Genomic DNA, 21,431 nt, shown 5'->3' with positions numbered 1-21,431 from the left:
CGCAGACATTCTGTATCATGGCTACCGTATTAAAAGCTCAATGCTGAAAAACAAATGCAGCATCCTCGAGCTCTCCACAACAACACATGAGTTATGGAAGAGTGACTTTCAAATGTTGAAGGAGATAACTTCTTAATCATCAGAGATGTCATTAAACTCGCATGCAATGATTACGAGGGATCATTAACATTGACAGTCTCCTAATATATGTGGCCCATCAAATGTGTGATATTTATTATATAAAAGGTACGCAGAGCTCATTTATAATTCGGGAAGATTGTTTCGATAAAGGTGCCATGTTGCTCTCCACCCTTCAAGGAACTCTCAAGTCTCAAGGAGGTTGGTGACCCCTGGGCTAGCGGACTCCTACTTGGTCTATGTCACCGCAACTTTCGACAGAACCCCACAGTTGAACTTCAGCCTGCCTGCGCCTTTTGTTTTTACGCCCATTATTGTTGAAGCAGATCAGCTTATATTGGTAGCGGGAGCCACAAGCTAGCAAACCGCAAGGTGCTGAAAGGGAACCAAACACACGGCTATGTTCCGTCGCTGCACCGATGGAGAGTCGCGTGGGGATGGAGTCCAATGTGGAATGTCATTCCTTTTTCGTGACTCACACTCGATTGGTGTGTCTTTGGGCAAAACACTTAGTTTCATCCAGAGAAGTGTGTGACGTCAGACAGATAGAGCAAATCAGGATTTGATGAAGAACTTCTCGTCGCTGATGTATGTGCACGGAACCTTTCAGAACGACTGCCTCTTTAATCTCATCTTTCCCACCTCACAGAAATGAGTCCTAATGATAAATCCCCTCCCCCCCCACCCTGTAGTCTTGCTCCTCTGACAAGCTCGCTCCTTCGCCTGTGCCTCCAAATCCCGCTTCTTTTCCCTCTCCCTCCAATTCCCTCATTTATCGATCCCTCCGTCGTCGACCGGCTCTGTGTGAATAATGCATACCGCGTATCAAGGAGGGGAAGCAAGCGCGACATGAATGAAGGTGCTGCATTGGTTGGGAAGTCGGGGGGGGGGGGGGAGCTTAGCTGAGCCCCCAATTTATTTCTCGTCGATGCTCTGTTGCCTCTGACAAATCTCCCGCATTGTAGTACGCATGCGTGCATATTACATCGGTTGGTGCACGCTCATCCGCGTGAATACGTGCAAACGCGTGCGTGTGCACAAACGCGGTGCGGTCAAGCCCTCTTTTGTCGCAGCGTCTGCCCGCCCGCCCGTATAGCTATTGCTCGCGGCCTCCTGCACTGGCTAATAGACCCAATTACAACACTGCCTGAGAGCTCCACAAAGGTCCAGGCTCTGAAATGATGCATGCATGTGTGTGTGTGTGTGTTTGTGCGCCTATACAACATAGAGAGAGAACGAGAGGGGAGAGAACCAGATAAGGTGTCTCCGAGGCAGATGGGAGAATATTGTGGGGGAAAAAACAGGATGGAAAACAGGGAACGATGCAGAATGGGAGATGAGATATGGGGGAGGGAGAGAAAACAAAAAAGATATAAGAGACATTCTAACTGTGAATAACTGCCACTCTGTGTTCTAGTAACAGAGCTAACAATTTTCCTTTTCCGAAAAGTGTCTCTGGCATTTGGCAGTGAAATGCCACCCATATAAACCAGTTATCATGGCGAGAGAGCTTTTTAAGCTATAAACCGCCTGCCAGCGCCGAGATGGACCATTATAGACTTTGATACCCTGACACTTAAGAGGTCATTACACACACACACACTCGCGCGTGCGCCCTAACACGTACACACACGCACACACACACACACGCACACACACACACACACACACGATCACGAGAGCGGAAGTGGCTCGCGAGCGGCCTGGTTCTTGTGTTGGAGTGGCTGTTCACACATAGTGTGTGTGAAAGTGCGGTGGAGGAGGGGGGGGGGGCATTATTCACATCACACCCCACTACATATTACGGCCATCAGTCTCTATTGTGAAAAAATGACAGGGACTTCAGTTCACTGAGCTTGAATAACCCCCCCCACCCCTCCTTTTGTCTCCTCTCTATTGCTCCCATCCTGCTCCGTCTCCTCCGTCGGCCTCTGCAGGACTCGGACGTCCAGCCGCCATTGAGATGTAATTCTCTGGGGGGGTCTTCATTTCACTTTGACCAACCAAAGTACAACACAACGGGTAAGAACATGTCCGCCCATCTCACCTCCTCGTGACGTAAACCAAGGGATGTTGACGCAGGATGCATTCTTACTTACAGTAGGCTCACACCTGGCATGTTGTTTTTGCAGACTCTACAGAATGCATTATGCTTTAGAACCCAAATATAATGCAGTCCCCCCCCCCCCCCCACACACACACACACACCAGAGAGCTCAGTTTTCCATCTGTGATGCTCTTAATTGGCCCGGACAAAATATGTTGCCTCAAACCGGTAATCCAATGAGATGTGAGCCTCCGAGGTCCAAAGAGGACAACGGAACACAACGGGGTTGAACGTGGGAATGGAGCGGCGAAGAGCCGGGGGAGAATAACACGCAGCGCCAGAAACTGACGTGGCACATTAATTGCAAACGGCCCCGTTGTTCCTCGAACGCATCGACGAGAGTCAAACCGCAAATCCCCGGCCCTTCATCCGCCCATGAAGCCACTCACTGCAACTTATTTACAGTGTATTTACAAGCCTGTAAAACGTTGAGTTTACGAGCTCCTTTTTAATTAGAAATACTGTCTCCTGGAGTCGGGCTGATGAATCGCACATTCAATTTATTGGCGGTGGGGGGAGGGCACCTGCTCTCGGGTATTGACAACAAGTCGGAGAGTCCTGGCAGCTTTTTTTCTTTTCCCCCAACGGGAGGAGAAATATGTTGCATCTTTGCTGTCTAAAAAACCCCCAGAGGCCATGTTTTCATGCAGGATCCTGTTCTTAATTGATTGAGCCGCCTCAGAGTAGTGTGAATGATGATGCTCTGGTTGTGTGTGTGTGTGTGTGTGTGTGTGTGGCAGTTTTCCATGTCGTTAGTTAAGCTTTATCTATTTAATGGCTAAGGTCATTTTTACTTCAGTGTACAACTTTTTTTTTTAATGAAATTTAATTCACAAGGACACAGTATTTTCAGATAGTTTGGAATTTCTTGAAATTAATTTTTTTTTAAATCATTTTAGTTTGAAGCTTGAAAATGTGTCAAGCCTCATTAAATCAGCATTTTCTTAGTTTTAATGTATTCAATGAGTGTGTCTGTGTGTGTGTGTGTTTGTGTGTGTGTGAGAACTTGGCGAGTTTGTGTGTCCATTATGTGTGTTTGTGTGTGTTTGTGGGTGTGTGAGAACTTGGCGAGTTTGTGTGTCCATTTGAAATGCACATCCTGTGCAGTGTGTGTGAGTGTGTGTGTGTGTGTGTCACACAGCATGCTTTCCTTCCTCGACTCTCATATGAACCCAGGATGCTGACTTTAAAATATAATTCTGTGATGACGGGGCTGCGTTTGGTCTTCATTTCACAATGACAATGAGTGAAAAGAAAGAACAACAGGAAAGCAGCATGTATCATTCTTCATGTAAGGGGTGGTGGGGGGGATGTGAGGAACAGGTGTTTCCCGCTTCACACATGAAACACGCAGCCATTTATTTTCCACGTTGCTAATGAGAGCGCAGATTGAAAGGCGATCCATATCTGTTTTGCCTTTTCGGGTTAAACAGCGATTTCCATGTAAAGCGAGCCGGAGCGGCGAACAGATGCATGAGCCGATACTGTGAGCAGATGAAAGCCTCATCTGGCATGTTTATGTAACGCTGTGCGTCTGAACACGAGCTGAATGTAACGTTACGTCGAGGTGATGGAATGAGGTTTCGCTTTCTGTCTCTTTCATTAAGTTCATCTTTTAAAATTCTTTTTAAAATTGAACAATTTTGGAATTATTACACACACACACACACACACATACACCCCTCCTTGTCGCCAAGCCCCATGAACACAGGCTTATTGTCTTATAATGTGACCTTTGCCTTGAGTGGAGAGGCCTTTGTCCGAAAACAATGGAGGCCGTATTGTAAACCATGCCAGACAATGCCGTCCACAAAGCTGCCAGAGGGGCCAAATTGTTCGGGGTCCAAGTTGAAGCCTTTGAGGCAGGCACTTGTGGCCTGTGTGTGTGTGTGTATTTTTCCTCAGTAACCGTTTGTGTTTGTAAGATGCAGGCCTGTTTTCCAGAATCAGCAGATGGGTTTGTGCAATTAAGACTCAGCCGTCTTCCCTTGTGTGCATACGTGCATGCACACAAACAGACACCAGCGAATCCACATAGCCACAAGCTTTCTTGCACACACACACACATACACACACACACATACACACACACACGGCCATGGCCGGCCATGAGACAGATGTCTTTGAAACACTAGACCTGGAAGATATTGTAATGGAGGAGGACGTTGAGGAAATGAGAAGAGCGTTGCCATGGGTAACCACTAAGCATCCCTCAAAATGTCAGGCCTGGCTGATACATCAACACCGTAGCCAGAAGTGAGCCAGAAGTGAATAATTGTAAACGAGCTGTAATTAAAAACTAACTAAGTGACATGCTGAAGAGATAATGCAAGATAATTGCACAGCACCACAAACAAAATTGTCAGTCTATAACACCCACGTCTGTAATGTTCCAAATATATATGTGTTAATAATTACACTTAGAAACACAAATATTCATAAAGCTTTATACCAATAGTCATAACACGATACAACATTTTATAATGACTTATGTCCAAGCTTCATCCTACTTCTTAATGGCTGGTCACTCACTGACATTTTGAACATAGTACATTTTAGTTCTCTCTTGTAATACATATTATTGCATTACGATCACTGACGCAGTGCATTTAAATGTTAGTTACTCTAAATTGTCTAGTTGTATGCTTTAAGTAAAACAAATGAAATCTACTAATTTACACTTAACTTAAAGCAAACAATAATAATCATTTAAAAAAGTGATTATTCAAACATTATAATGCATTATATGTCAGTGTGTGATAATAAGTTATGATTACTTTTGTGGTGAGTGGTCATAACTATAATTATGCAATGCTAAAACCCATTAGATGTGAATTGAATTATAGGAGGTTATAGTAGTCCCTAATGAACTGGCAACCGAGGGCGTGAATGTGATTTTATTAAAAGCAACAATCGTTCATGATGTTTTAGTCTCACACCTGAAAAGGTGCCACGTAATGTGTGACAGTGAAGAACGGTTCACTGCTTTAAACATTAGTTTGATCTCTTAGCATGGGATTTTTCATCTATTTGACCCATTTATGATTTTGATGTTGATGACAATTTGACCCTAGAGCTAAAACAGTTAGATTTGCTGTTAAACACGCAACCGATTTGATGATTTTCATAAACCTTTTCCATTAGAGGACTTGTATGTCTTCCTTAGGCTTGAGCGATGGTTCACCGATGGGTCGTGTTCCAAACTGTCTTGCACATCTCGGCCCGTGAACAGAAGCAGAGAGCGGCCCGTCCGTCTCCCACCGGATACGCATTGACCCGCGGTAACGGATAATCTCGGAGGAAATGAGCTTGTGACTGAAAGGTCACAGTCTGAAAAATCGGAGTGGTACACATTAGCTGTAAAGAAAATCCCGTTGACTCATATCCCCCAAAACAACTCCCACCGCAGGGCCGTGACCCCTGGTACACTTAACCTTTTTCGCCCATCCAATGGAGCAGCTCGGTGCCCCAATGGTGCGAGGCGGCGCCACTCACAGGTGTTAATGTGTGAAAATTCTCTCCCCCATCCCCTCACCCATCGACGAGTCCAGTTGAATCCGGCTGATCCTGGATCTGCCGATTTTCTTGTCGATACTCGCAACTCGAGCGTCGTCTGCTGCCTGGTTGCCGAGCATCCTGTTGACTGTGATAAAGATACCAGTCGGTCCCTCGTGCGCTCTTCTTCTTTCCCTCCTTGGGTAGAGGCAGGGCGCCGGGGGAGCAGACACACACACACACACACGCACAGACACACACACATAAACGCACACACACGCATACACACAGACACACACACAGTGACATAAATGCATAAACAAAAGCCTCACACCACTTACACACTCATTGCCACCTGAGTGTAGAGACCCAAGCCCCCACCCCCCTTCCCTCCCTCCCGTGCTCACTTGACAACAGTGAACAGTCCACAGAGATGCTTTTTGTCAACAACTTAGAGGAAAAGCAGCTATTTGGGGGCCGGCGTATTCCTAGAAGAATACGGCGTCTTATCTGTGCGAATCAAAAACAAGTTGCAGCACTCACTGTTCCGTTCTTCCCGCTGCCTCCTCTCGTTTCCGCGGCCGTTCTGCTTGTGGACCGGCGCTAATTGTGTGAAGCAGGAGCGAGGGTGTATTGTGAACGTAGATTTCCGACAAGGCTCGGTGTGATGATGGAGCAGATGTGCCCACAGATGTTTCCCCCTGCATGCATATGTTAACCGGTTCAATTATCCCTATCGCGCTACTGTAGAGGTGTGTTGTTCTATTCGGGCGCTTCGGCACGGGTTCCCAGATAAAACACTGGTTGGCGAAGTATTTACAAGCCGCCGTTGAGTCCGTCCTCGGATACCATTCGTTCGATTGTTTTTCGGAGAATTAAAACGTTAAGAAACACTTTTAACGCCAAAACATACAGTAGAAAGACACATAGGAATACATGATCCCACCCATTGTCAAAGATGATTCAATCTTATGAATGTGCTTTCTGTGGCATTCTCAGCGATTGCAGGATAAGATAACCCAGCTGGCATCCCTTTGTGACCCTTACATTCAACTTGGCCTTTCAGAACCCGAATATATATCCAGAAAACCAGAATATGAGATCCAAGCAGCAAAAGAAGATACCAAATGTACCATATGCTCAATGAAAGGATTAGCGTTGAGGTTGCTGGATACAACCAACTGAAACTTCTACTGTGTGCCAAGCGGGCAGTGGAGCATGATTGGCTCTATCGAGAGCCACTGTTCTAAGATACTCTACTGCAGAAACATTATTATTGTGATAAATTCATTATTAATAATAATGATATTATAATACTCTGATAATATTTTAGAATTATTAACTTCGAGAACTATAGGTTACCATTCTAAAATTGTACCTCCACATTTTAGCACTCTACTCTACTAAACTGTAATTTAACATTCTAGAACTGCAATTTAATATTCTAGAATTAAAATGTAACAATCCTTATTCAACATTCTGTAATTAACAATACAGAGCTGCGGTATAACATTCTAGAAATGTTTTGTTGATGGTTTTCAGACTCCAGAGCAGTTGAAATGATACGATCTGAACCGTGGGTTTTATGATCGACATTAAGTACATTAAGACGGATGCAAAAAACTAAAAGGAATTGAATCCCTTTTATGTGCACACATACGTGGCCAATAAAGCAAATATAGTGTGGATCATATTTCAAATACACAACTAATTTGAAGCACATAGCATTGTGCAAAATGCCATGGTGATGACAATATTATTGCAATAGTCCAAAAAAGCTACCACAAAACATGTACTGTATATCGAGTGTGGCTTAATGCATGTACATCAGCATCAGATAGGAAACGATGAATATTCAAAAACGTATTTCAGGTAAATGCACAATAAGGTGTGTGCTTCTCTGAATCATTGTATTTTCAATGCATCTGGCTGCTCTGGCGTGTTGATTGGAATACATCTGCACACCGAGGATATGAAAGTGCAACAAGATCCAGACCGCTACCGCGCGTGATTTGAATGAGAAATGATTAGATTATTGATTTTGGTTATTTGGATCTCCCGCCACCGAGATGATATTGTGGCGGGCGCAATCACCGTGGCTGACATTTAGCACTGTGTTTACCTTCTGCTGTCTCCATTGATTGCTTCAGAGTCGCTGCCCATACATCCCGCCGGAGCCCATTGTGTCATCCGCATTCGTGCCATTTCGGGCAAAGTGATGGATAGTGATCATTCTCTGCCGGTGCGGGAAATAATCACGTCGCCTCGCAATCAACGGACAGCGGTTCTTACAGGCCGACATTTCAAAACCATTGAATATATTTATGAAGATAGTGGATGCAATATATATAGGGAGGGAGAAGAGAAGGGTGGGGGGGGGGTAATCACTCTAAAAGAATTTTGAACATATTTATGGTAACACAAGAATGAGCCGATATCCAATGATATGCCAAACCCTTTTATTTTATTTTTTCAGCATGCTTAAAACTACAGCTCAGCCTCAACCCAGCAGGGAACTATAATAAGACGTCTGGATTTTTAATGTCCCAGGTACATTTATCGCGCCGAATCACCACCGCTGCACCTCTTCGATCACAGCAAGCTTTGAAGAACATGTTTTGTTTGAGATTTTAGTCCCTTTTTGGATTTCCACGAGGTAAAGTGACAAAATACTCTCCGAAATCACTGTGGGCGTCTGTTATGAGACGTTTTGTTTCGCACACATCACTGCCCGGCCTCCAAAGTGATGTGTGCGAAATGATCGTTGTGTTACTCACTATACTTGTGAGGGAAATGCTGTTTGTTTTTTTTGCGCCGACACGTGCATTTTCTAACGCAGGAGTCGAGATAACGGCGTGCGAATGAGTGCATGCTCCTCCCAGGTAGATTTCCAATGAAATTTTCACAGCAGATAGACAGTCCTGCATTAAGTGCCTCCTTTTATATTTATCCATCAGTGTTGGTGCTTAGGCATTATTAAATCATGAACAGGCCCAGTAAGCGCCCTAGAAAGGCCTTTTTTCTAATAAATATTTCAGAGCTCTGATATACACAGTTCATATCCGTTCTGCCATGCAAGCTTTGGTCCTAATGTCTTATGCAGAAATCACTTCTTTTTTTCTTTCTGACTGAACTAGTGGAATAAACAATCTCTGACTTTTTGAACTTTAATTCGCTGAATCGAAACAAATCTTTGAAAAGTTTCCATGTGTTGGAAAGTATTGGGGTCTCGCTGGCATTCGCGGGAGGAAAAACAAACAAAAAATTCCCGCCTTAGTCGGAATCTCATTATCTACGTCTGTCTAGGATCTTCCCATGTCTTTTTAGTGGGAGGTTTAGATCTAGAAATAGGGAACAACAGGTGTCAGAATTTTTTTATTTTTATCTACTTCACGGAGCGATAAGAGGGAGCTGGATTTGACGAGGGTGGATGGGGACGCAGGAGATAAAAAAAAGAAAGTGGAAGAAGTTAAATGCAGATAAGTAAAACAGGACTAGATGCATGATAACAACGGGAGACAACAAAAAAATGGAGGGAAGGGAACGGAACTGAAAAAAAACACATTGATAAATTGGTGAAAAAGAAGCAACAAAAAAAGGCTCTACATCTGAACACTTGAGTATCCTCCCGCCAAATGAAACTGTTCGCGAGGGTTTAAATCTAGGCTACGAGTGTCGTCTCCGGCCTGCACGTCTGCCTCCTCTTGGATGCAGCATCATTCCCTGCTGAGGTGGCTGTTCTCTGTATTGTACAGGACAACTTTCTCTCTCCCCAAACACACACACACACACGCACGCACGCACAACAACTTTGCCTCTACCCGCCGCTGGCTTTGAGGCACGGCTTTGACGGAATCCAGTGTGACAGTACTGAGTACGGAGCCCAGCCACGGAGAGGGAGAGGAGGAAGAGATGGTCGGGGGGATGAAGAAGACGACAGATGAATTCAAAGGGAGGGGGACAACAGCGGTGGCAGTGGAATCAGCTTCACTGCATCCCTCGCTGACATAATTGATCGTATCAGAGGTAGTTTTGTAAACCATTAACTCTAATCCCCCCCCCCCCCTCTCTCTCTTGCATTGCCACACAGAAATAAAAGGCTGCACATGCGTCCGCATGACTGTGTGCTTGTGTGTGTTTTTTAATATGACACAGTTATGGTTCCGTGCGTTCATTTGTTTATTTACGCTTTGTTTAGTTTTTTAGCCACCGCCGTCATTAGCCAATGATTCTCGCATGAATCAGCCTCCCCTAACGTGACACAGGGTGATTCATAATTACAATGTGCTACAATGGAATTTGCCTGAAATAATAATCATAATGAAATATTACAGAGCCTTGTAGAGGCAGACGGCAGTGGCTATCAAGATATTTGACAAAAAAGGTGTGAATTGCAAGGCACAAGAAATTACCGGTAACTGCGCAATGTATATGGCGTTCATGCTAGGCTAGTTAACATTTAGCACTAGGTTATCTGAGTTTTTTTGAGATTATGATTTCGTCTACTGCCTCTTTTTTTGTAGTTTAGAACAAACCCAAGTACTGAAATTCTGAAACATCCAAATCGATGACAATGACAGGAACCAGGTCGGAAAACGTCTGTCAATCAGCTTCAGCTTCAGCGCAGGCTAGCTGTCGCTAGGCTAGCTGTCTCTAGGCTAGCTGTCTCTAGGCTAGCTGTCGCTAGGCTAGCTGTCGCTAGGCTAGCTGTCACTGCAGTTTATTGTACCTGTATTTGTTCTAACATGTGTTCTACTGGACATTTTTAGTCCGTGATCGGTAGCAAAAAAGATTAGATGATTAGTGAAATAGAGGTCCGGTCATTTTTGGGCGGGGCCAGTCATCAGGTGGGTGGGGCACACAGCTATCCTATTCATAAAATAATCTGCTGGACGACTGCTTAAAAATACAAATACCTTTTGCTAATTAAATACACAAATATATTTTTTTACATAAACGTTGTTTGTACCTTACGAGCAATATGGCGGTGTTTTGCACTACACATGGTGATGCAATTTATAATTGTCCCCGAAGTCACATATCGTCCACCGACCCCCCCCCCCCCCCCCCCAAAAACATATTTACTCCAATTTGGAAGTCGGCTGGTTTTAAATACATCATAATTGTGTTTCCAATACATAGACCTTATGTGGTCGCGCCCAGGGGCGGACTGGGGGAAAAGTGGCCCGGGAGTTACTGTCAGACCGGCCCACTCAATACACGGCAAGCTGCCCGCTCAAAGCATCGCACGTATCGACCAGTTAGTGGCTTACTTGGAAATATGCACATAACATTATTTTGGACGATTAGAAATCATATCATATTTGGCTCTAGCAATTTACCTTGATGGACATATAAGACAAAATGATACTGCTATTGTAACACTCCAAGGTAGGTATAGTTTGCTAGATGAACATACTTAACTCTGGGCTAGTCTCAGATCATACTACAGAGCTTTCAGGAATTAATGTCAGCAGAGAAAGACCACACAATAAAGAAACTGGAATCAGAGGGTTGAATTAGTAGGAACTATTGTTTAGAACAGAACATAAGATGGAGCGTGACCATCAGTGGTATCAGTAGTGTTGCATGCTGGGTCATCCATGTGATGCACCTTCCTCCAGACATCTCTTCTTTTTCTCCCTGAGCTTTAAAGGATTTATGTTTTTGTACTGTCGAGTCACGCTCAAAAACGGCTTTGTCTGTGAGCGGTTGACGCAAGTTCGCCATGGTAACGTGCCGCACAGAAAGAATGAAAAAAAAAAGGAATCGGAAAAAGACGGAAATGTTTTATTTTGAAATATGACCTGATACATCCATCTGTGTGTCTCAGCCTCTAGTCTTGACACATGTCAAGAGGCTAAGTGATAACGTTACCCCAAAAATATCTGCCGGGGTGCCTGTGTTCTGGATGAGAATCAAGGCGGAATATCCTATTATCACCAAAAAGCTCTGAAAACCTGCAACATCCAAACCACGAGTGTGAATATAAAGGTCGCGATCAGTAGTGTTGCATGCTGGGTGTGGAAACCAAGAGTGTGAATAAAGATCGTGAGGAGTGGTATAAATCTCAGTCAGTGAAGATTGATTCTATTATTAGAGTAAATGCAACATCTTCTGTGAAGCATAGAATGTAGTCGAGGCCCGCAATGTCAGAGGGAGGGCCGGTTGGTGATAGAGGCGGGCCGGCCCAACGCCGTCGGCCTACCGGGGATTTCCCTGGTATCCCCTATGGCCAGTCCAGTCCGCCCTTGGGTGGGCGAACAAGGTATATTAACGTGCCTGCGAGTATATTTGGCAACCCACCTTAGCTTTTGTTATTGTTATTCTTTAATCGGTGGCTGCAGGATGTGAGATGCAGGTCAACCGTCGCTTCGGAGCATCCGAGCATCAACCAACAGTTTTCGGATCCAGCAACCCACCCAGTTACATGGCAGGGAGGACATCCCATTCCACCAGTCATCCAATCATACCCAATTCTAGGCCTATACGCAGCTAGTGTAGCCTGCTTTCTAAGGAAGTATAGCTGCGATTTGAGATGTAATTCCCACATAACATTCAACACTTGATTTTTTATACCACTATCTGATGTCTACAGGTTATATTTGACAAATGTTTGTCCCAGTATTTTAGGGTAGGGAGAAGGAAAAACAATGAAGATAAATGCCGTAGGTTATTATCTTGCTTTAAGATTCTCCTCGGCTCACTGATCGCTTTTGGCACTCTCTATCTCTCCCGCTGCCTCCCTCCGTCCTCTCTGTCTCCATCCTCTCTGTAGCTCCTCCTTCATCCCAACTTTCTATCTCTATCATCCTCAGCCTTTTTCCTTCCTGACCTCATCAATGTACTCCCCCTGCTCATATCCCTCATCGCTCCCCTCCCTCCGTTCTCCCTTTGCACATCCCCGCCCTAGCTCATCTTGTCTCACGAGGGAGGAAGGGAGGGAGGGGAGTGCAGAGTTGATTATACCGGAGTGTTAGAAGTTCAGAGCAGAGCGTGGTGTCGTGCCGCCAGACGGTGCAGAAATCAAAACGAGAAACGTGGCGGCGCATCTTTCAAGGCCGCATCGGATTTCTGGGAGCGTCCTCGGAGCAGCCAGAGACAGCCATGCGGAAACAGCAGTGGTCCGGTCAAAGCCGGAGCCTCCCCAGATGTAATTCTCTGACGGGCAGCCGAGAGCTTTTTGAACTATTTCTTGAGTGGAAATCATTTTAAAGGGACAGATCCCTTTTTAAAAAGGAAAATGTCCCTCGTGGGCCTTTCCTCCCCTCTGTCACAGTCCGAAAATGAGCATTACGTTAATACCCAATAAATAAAAGCTATAATAGGGACATAAAGAGACATTTAAAACCAATAAATAGGGGGAATACTTTTTTTCAATTTTTTTTTACATCTACCATTATTCTACACACGAGGGCACACTGACCGAAACGTGTCAAGCTGATGTGGAGGGTGACCTATACCTTTAAGGCTACACTCTGCGGCGCTTTGCAGCGAAGCCGCACAAAAGGAATTAAAACCAGCCGCTGGATGGAATAAATTGCCAGCCGGGCCACTTGTCTTCAGGGCGCAGAGACAATTGTGCACATTCCTGTGGTGAACCAGCTCCTCACACACACGCAGCCTCTGCATGTTAGAAAAATAGCCAATGGAAGCAGCCATACTGCATCTGGCTGCAGCAGCCAAACTGTATACGTTGGAAATGAGAGACACAAGCTGTCGTGACTCGTTTGTCTTGTCGAGTTAAGGTTTCGGTCGGTACGAACATGTGACATTGACTCATTGTTAATTGTGATTTTAATGTGGTTCGAGGGGGCTTGTATGCGAGAACCCCCCCTGATTCCTCCTCCCCCAAAACACACTGACACATGCAACAGCACGGATACATGTTGTGGGTCGACATGTCAAGACATCCATATTGTCGGGAGCTGACAGTATGTCTTTTCTTCCCCCTCTTCCCCCCCCCACCAGCCTCCGGTTCGCGGCGAGGGGGCCACTCGTCGCTAGGAATCGGCGTCATTAGCACGGGGCTCGATTTAGCAAAATCCCTCCTGTGGTTGCCCGTGTTGCGTGTTGAGCGCGAGGGCGTGCGTTTGTTTGCGGCTTGTGTCTCTCATTATAGGCCAGACTCCCACCAGGCTATCCGGATAACTCATCTCTCCAGCTCCTCACTGCCAAATGAGTTAGCTGTAATGTGAATGTGCGTGTGTGTGCATGTGTGTGTGTGTGCGTGTGTGTGCATGTGAACCTGTGTGCATGGTCACTCTAATCAAAATGCTCCTGAGCTGATGATAATTTGCCACATTACCCGTACCCACTCACACTCACCCACACAGCCTATAAATCAAACCTTTTCCATACGCACACACACACACACACATCCACATCCACGGTGGTTAAACCTACCCTAGCGAGCCAACTGGAGGTAATTTACCGTGGCTCGGTGGACACATGCCATTTTACTGAACACGTTGCACGGCCTCCTGAGCTTTGTTCCGCTCCGAGTTCTTTCCAACAGAGCAAAGAATGAACAACGGAAGAGACTAAAGGGAGGGGGAAACAGAAATTGGTGCACATTGGTACATCTCTAAATTGAATATGTATATAATATAATACATCATTTGAAGATATGTCTATTTTTAGACAAACACGTCAATGGCCTCCACTGACAACAAATATTTATAACAATTTCTTCATATTTGAAGGCTTTAAACTAATGACAAGCATGTGGTCTTTAAAACCTTGTTTGCTTCCGCGCTTAATTAGTGAGAGCATTTGAATACAGCTACAGATGGAGTGCAAAATACAAGGATTTGTGTAGCATAGGCAGCAAACTCCGGTTCTGAAGAGGGAAGCCGATGCGGAAGTGCTTCAAACTTGCATTCCCTCGACTGGCCATCAGAGGATGACTCCTCTACTTCTCTCTTGATTTATTCCCTCAGTAAACATGAGTTTAATCTCTTGTTTCAAGTCTTCAATACAGTATGATTTTTATGGTGCATTTAGAGACAAACAGACCATAAAGCAGGGTATGCTAATTAGGGCGGAGCTACAAGGGGATTGATCGTGCTCGTTTCTACCCCACTCCAAATATGGTCACTTCCATTTACTGGGGACAGTTTTAATTTCCCCCCCAAAAAAGTCATCGGCAAACTACTGGTTGTCGCTTCTATTTAAAAAAAACAACAACAACATGGTAGCTGGTCTAAGGCGGCAACTTTTATCGCTCCACTCAATGTTAACAGCACATACTAGACAACACCAGATCGGCTCCGTACCTTTCCCAATAGAGAAAGAGAAAGATAACATTCACATGTTTGTTTTAGTCGAGCCCTTAGTGTGCAAAACCCTGCGTGGACTACTAACGCTGCATGGACACATTGGAGACTCTATGCCCGGAGGCTGAGGGAGTAAAGCATCTGGTCTCCTAGCGATAAGCATGTGTGTGTGGGTGGGTGTTTGGGTGGGTGTTTGGGTGGGTGAGTGCACTGACAAAGTAGCCCAGTCCGGTCAGCACTCATTAGTGAAAGAGAGAAGCCCCGAATGAGGAGCGCTGTGACAGGAAGGACTCGCTCCTAGGAGACACATACACAAACACACACACACACACACATACGCACACACACAGGGTCAGACTGCCCTCGGTGCACAGAATAAGTCCGACATCAATTAGTCCATGGATGCATGCAATATAGTCTGCGAGTGCAGTGGCCCCGGCAACAGCTCTGTTAATGCCGACCCTGCAGGAAACGAACAATAGAGAAAACCGAGTCCACTTTCGGGGAGCAACTTTTCATCACCGTGCACTAAATAACAGGTTCTTATTTGATAAGATCACACTAATCTGATCAAAAATCTTCTCTTTTTTGTGTGCCACAGATGAGTTTCACAGACTGTAAACTTGGAAGGCCAACACAGTCTGAAAGGATGATTATGTTTATGGAATAATTGCCAGCCGTCTAGCGAGCAGATGTAACTGGGCCAGAGGCGGGTGGAGACAGCAGGTGGACGACTTTGATCCAGGGGACGGGCTATTTGTTTTGGTCTGGTGCTGCATATTAGATGGTGTTTTGCTCGTTTTTATGCAGATGCTGCTCGTATGCCAGGGAAGGAGGAGGGGGGGAGAGGATCTCAGGATCGGAGAAAATACAGAGTTGTCGTTAAGAATATATATCTGAAACGGCTCCATCACTTCATCATCTGAGAACGTCTTCGCAGATGTTTCCAATAATCAGCGCCATTCCTTTCCGTTTATCCGTAATGTATTAACCGATCGACGCTTCAGAGGGAGGCAGCAACGCTTCGGAGCGTTCACCGTTCCATGTGCACTCTTTGGACCGCATGTTTAAACGCCACCACCCGAGCATATGGCAGCATGCCGCACCCCTGAATTATGAGCACAACTTTGAGCTCGGATTAGTCCCGAACCGCTCGACGGGGGCCACACATCTATCGTCTACTAAACGGGATGGTGGGAAACGGGAGGGTTAATTAACTGATGGCGGTGTGGCATGCGGGGTGATGGAATAGCTTTTGAATTATGGAACAGTGGAAGCGCTGCGACTGGTGGCGTCCGGCCATATGTCAGCGTGCGCCTCCTGTGACTGCGGCTCAGGAGACAGCTGGTCAGATGGCGCTCGCTCAACCACGTTAGGGACCAATCAATCAAGGGCCTGTTGAGTTGTTTAAGCGGAGGTTGGGAGGGATGGGGGGGGGGGGGAGGATGACGTCGGCTGCGATTCGATCGCTTAATGGATTCGTCTGGGGAATGGTTAAACGATTAGCGGAGATATGAAATCGTCCAATCAGTCGCGCCACCTGATAATTGAGAAAGTGTAATGTGTCCGTCAGGGTTTGCCTCTTCAATCTGTTGGCTTCGGTTTTTTGGTTTGTGTAACAACAAATAAATCAGAGGTTGTATTCTGAACATCAACAACCCAAAAATGTCGTCCTAGTTAAATTAGTTTTGAAAATTAAACAAAAAAAACCGTACTGACTGGATGAAATACAGTTTGACTGTTTATATGCAACAACAACAAAATAATTCCTCACAACCGCTCTGGCTTTGCTCAAACCAATTTTTTTTCCAATAATACATTTTAAATGTTTTTCCAATTTCGAGGATATATTCTGACATGCGAAAAAGAAAGCAATAATAAAACATCTCCCAGAGACCCAGTTTTGCCTCTTGGTGCATCGGTATATCTGTTGTGTCATTGTCGATGTTCAGAAGATGCATCGTGCACTTCTCTCTGGTGGTTATGGAAAGGTCCTTCTCTTTCTAAGACTATTTTTAATAAGACTTATATGAACAACAAATATGGTATTCTCAGAGCAGTTGTACTTTTACAAATTTATATCCAATAATAACTGTCGCCAAAGCAGAGATTACAATATTTTTTTGCCCTGACAGTGTGATGGAGTTAGCCGGCTATTGTCTCAGTCTCTGCTGGGCCAAAAATGATATGGTCTCACTGATCAATAGTCTCTGTTACACATGATGCATTTCCCATGGCTCTGGCTGTCAGCTTGGCTCCATCTGTCCCTGGCTGTTGCACATTTCTGCAGTCTCTCGTGGCCTGACACACACACACACACACACACACACACACACACACACACACACACACACACACACACACACACACACACACACACACACACACACACACACACACACACACACACACACACACACACACACACACACACACACACACACACACACACACACACACACACACACACTGTTTGTCCACAGCTGGGTTCCCTTGAGAACTGTGAACATTTAGGCAGAGAAAAAGGACTGATGTTACCTTTTGAATTATGCCTTCCATGTCAACTGGGACGATTGCGTAATGACTAAATGTGATGCGGTGACCCTTCTGCAATATGATCCAAACTCTCTGCCCTTTTTGGAGAAAACGACTAAACATCAGATTTGAGGGTTTTGCAGAAAGAAAGAAAGAAAGTTCACTGTCGGTTAAGCAACGCTGGTCAGCTTAATACGTTTGGGGGTGGGGGGGGGGTGGAGGGAGAGGTGCTCACCAGTCTGTCACCACTATAAACACCCTGAAAGACCACCCTGCTATGAATTGTTTATCGCTGATGGACCATGAAATGAACAATTAGATCGGAACATCAATACATTTCACACTGCGATGCTGATGTGCGACTCCAGAGCAAAAAAACCCCGACACTGTTGCAAACTCCCGCGGATCACTCGGCGTCGGGGTCCGTCGTCTTGTGGAACATCCATTCTTACAAATTTGTCACGTTAGCGCATGACATTCGGCATCGCTTTGGTGGCACCCGGAGCTGTTAGCGCTGCCGAGGGGAGCTCCTCGACTCCTTTCGGGAGACAGCTAGACGGCACAGCGCAAGATCGTTTTTAGACTCTCGGGGCAACGAAAAGACGACTTGAGGACAACTTAACGATAGATAATGTACTTGGTCTCGTCTCAAACGGGGAAGAAATAGTTCCCCAGCTAACGTCAGTTCCATAATGCACAATGTCAGCCATCATGCAGTGAACAAACATACATAATCATCTCCGACTTTTCATTGATTGAAACATGTATTTATAGCACACTGATGAATTGTCCCTGAAGGAATGCTCTATGAACTGCCAGCCCATATCGAATTTACTTCATACTCTACTAACCAGAAAATTGGGCGTGAGTTTTGATCCCAACCATATGCTTCTTAACCGTTCCGTGCTCTCTGCATCATTTAAGATAATTATTGATTACTTTCTGGCCTTCCCTTCTGCGAGTCTCACTTGTTTATTATTGAAGCCGTTTGGATTTGTTATTTGAATGTCACATACATTTTTAGAGAACGCTGCTGTTGGTTATCGTGCTCGGTGAACTGTGAGTGAATCGTCACAGTTAACTAGCAGTTAGAAATTTACCGACCAACCTTTTCTTTTAGTTGAGTTCCGGTTCGATTTACCAATATTACAACTGTGTCATTGCGTTACAAATTGACTTTACAGTTAAATGTGTTCCAAAGCAATCTATTTCAACTATACTGTAAGTTAAGTTGAATACTTGGCAACTCCTTTAAAGTTGAAACAAACCTGGAATAAATCAAGTGCACAGCAATTGAACTCACCGTCCATTTAAATGGACGCATATAATACCTAGAATGGGCACTCGGTAGAGCGCATACCTTCGCATATCACAAGATTGGGCATTGCATTGTGAACATTTTGGCATTAGTTGCATGCCAATTGGATAAAAATTGACCGTGCTATGGTAAAAATAAGATTTTGACCTTTCCATGACCTTGACCTTTGACCCGATTGATCCCAAAATCTAATCAAATGGTCCCCGGATAATAACCAAACATCCCACCAAATTTCATGCGATTCAAGAAGATGTTGACCTTTTCATGACCTTGACTTTGACCTTTGACTCGATCGATCCCAAAATCTAACCAAATGGTCCCCGGATAATAATCAATCATCCCACCAAATTTCATGCGATTCGGTTTAATACTTTTTGAGTTAGGCGAATAACACGCATACAAATAAATACGCGGTGATCAAAACATAACCTTCCGCATTTTCAATGCGAAGGTAATAATCATTTATTTTATATAGCGCTTCTCTAGACACTCAAAGTCACTTTACAGAATCCAGAGTCCAGTAGTCACACACACAGTCATCCCGGTGGTGGTAAGCTAGCCACAGCTGCCCTGGGGCAGACTGACAGAAGCGTGGCAGCCAATCAGCGCCTACGGCCCCTCCGACCACCACCAACATTCATTCACATCCATACGATGCGGTGCATGTCTTTATGACATATATGTGTGTCCTATATTACCACCTAGCCTCATCAAACACACACACACACACACACATACACATATACCCTTCAGTCTAAACTTGCTATTCTCCTCAGTTTGCCTCGGTCCCCTTTTGTTTTGTGCTCACTTTAAAATAAAATGAAAGGACATTTGCCACTATTGTCACATATTTATATGAATTGCTAACCTCAGTCTAATACATATATCATGCTACATCAGACACCATCTATCTAGCTGACTAACAGCCATATAATAAGTCAAGCTCTAATGCTCGCGACTGATGACAGATTTAAGGGTATAACTTTGGTTGTTGTGTGTTATTGTACAGAGAGTATAGCCACGCGTAAACAGTGTATACTAAGTCCTATGCACATGAGATAAGGCATCCAAGTGAACAAGTCCCCTCTGTTCCTTCTGCAGGGCCTGTATGGTGTTAGGAACACTGAGCTGTGAGGAAAACAGCTCGCCACAAGACCGTCTGGACTCAGCAGGAAGCGCCGCCGTGTTTACTTCCAGGTCAACCTCAGACGTCATGTGGACCAGATGCCTGCTCTTCGTCTCGACCTTGTTTGCTCCCATCGCCATTGGTAAGAAACGGGACCACGCGCAGCTCCCGATCACATTTCATCCTACATATAAGTGTTTTTCTGAAGAAAGCAAGTAAAAAATAAAAAAAAATAAAAGCAATGTTTTGTTATTTTCAATTGAACAAATGTTGAATGAAAAAATGAGAGGCTAATTTTTAACCAAACAACTAGCAAGCCTCGCGTTAGCACCAGAAACTGCATGCGGCACTCCTGACCTCGCAGTGGAGCTGGATGGGATTCAGTCCATTGTTCATGGAACACGTAAACAAAAACTAAAAGCACAGGTGTAAATATTACAATTAACAACGGGCTGAAATCCAATGTATGTGCTTTGGTTTCAAGGTCTAGGTATTGTACATGGCGGCTCACTTTCACAACTAATTGGGACGCTTCTTAAAAGAAAAGGGCCTTCTTTGATGTCTGCTAAAATAAAGGTTTATTGCGTTTGGGGGGGTTGAAAGAATTGCATTTTTCCAGTCTCTTGGGAAGAAACTGCACACATGCCAGCAGACAAAAACACTTTTTTTTTTTTTTACAAACCATGAAGTTTGGTTCCACATGTTCGGATTGACTTTATCTGCCCACAACCACAAATTGATGTATTGACTGCATAGTTTACACTCACACACACACACACACACACACACAGTGCAGATGCTGCCCCGCTAGGCTGTCTGTTTCCTCCTCTCCCCCATGACGGTGGGCTTTGAAGACGACTACAGGGAGCTCTGGCCCACTTGGACTTAATCCTATTAATGGCTGCTGTCAATCACGCTGCTGTGGAGGAAGAACTGACGCAACATGTGCAAACACACACACACACACTCTCTCAAGCATGTACACGTACCTGCCGACATGCATGTGCACAGATTATATGCTTTAAAAGCCAAAATACTGTACACCCCCGCGGGAGGACACCAATCCTCCTTGAATTTTTTTTTAGGTACGCGCAGACACACACACACGCACACACACACACACACAGAAGTGCTCACAGGCCGCCACTTAGACACGCAAACACCGAGGGCTTTGCCTCAACACCGCAAGATGAGTTTCAGTCAAAGGTATTTGCGTCTAAAGAATAAGTCGACATATGCAAATCGAGCTGTTTATACTTAACGGGGATTAGTCGAAAAACAAAGACAGTTTAGCTTGAGAACACACAGCAGCGAGCAGCGACGTCGTCTTTCCCACTGACTGGCGTCTCGTCATCTTTTCAGAGTTAAGTGGACACAATTAAATGAAAAAAGGGAAGACATGGATTTTTTTCTTTTATTTTTTAAGCAAAAGTC

General features: G+C 44.8%; 1 protein-coding gene across 1 annotated transcript in view; it reads left to right on the top strand.

Annotated features, from left to right (window-relative positions):
• adgrl3.1 (adhesion G protein-coupled receptor L3.1) overlaps positions 1-21,431 on the top strand; it is a 123,754-nt gene that overhangs the window by 9,725 nt on the left and 92,598 nt on the right. The window contains exons 2-3 of the mRNA XM_056408932.1: positions 2,076-2,160; positions 19,973-20,139. Coding sequence (XP_056264907.1) covers positions 19,980-20,139 — 160 coding nt within the window. The 5' untranslated portion in view covers positions 2,076-2,160; positions 19,973-19,979. The remainder of the gene's footprint in view (positions 1-2,075; positions 2,161-19,972; positions 20,140-21,431) is intronic.

This window comes from Pseudoliparis swirei, chromosome 24 (genome assembly GCF_029220125.1).
Source record: "Pseudoliparis swirei isolate HS2019 ecotype Mariana Trench chromosome 24, NWPU_hadal_v1, whole genome shotgun sequence".
Lineage (NCBI taxonomy): Eukaryota > Metazoa > Chordata > Actinopteri > Perciformes > Liparidae > Pseudoliparis > Pseudoliparis swirei.
Note: the sequence above shows the minus strand (reverse complement) of the source record. Positions and strands in the feature narration are given on the sequence as shown.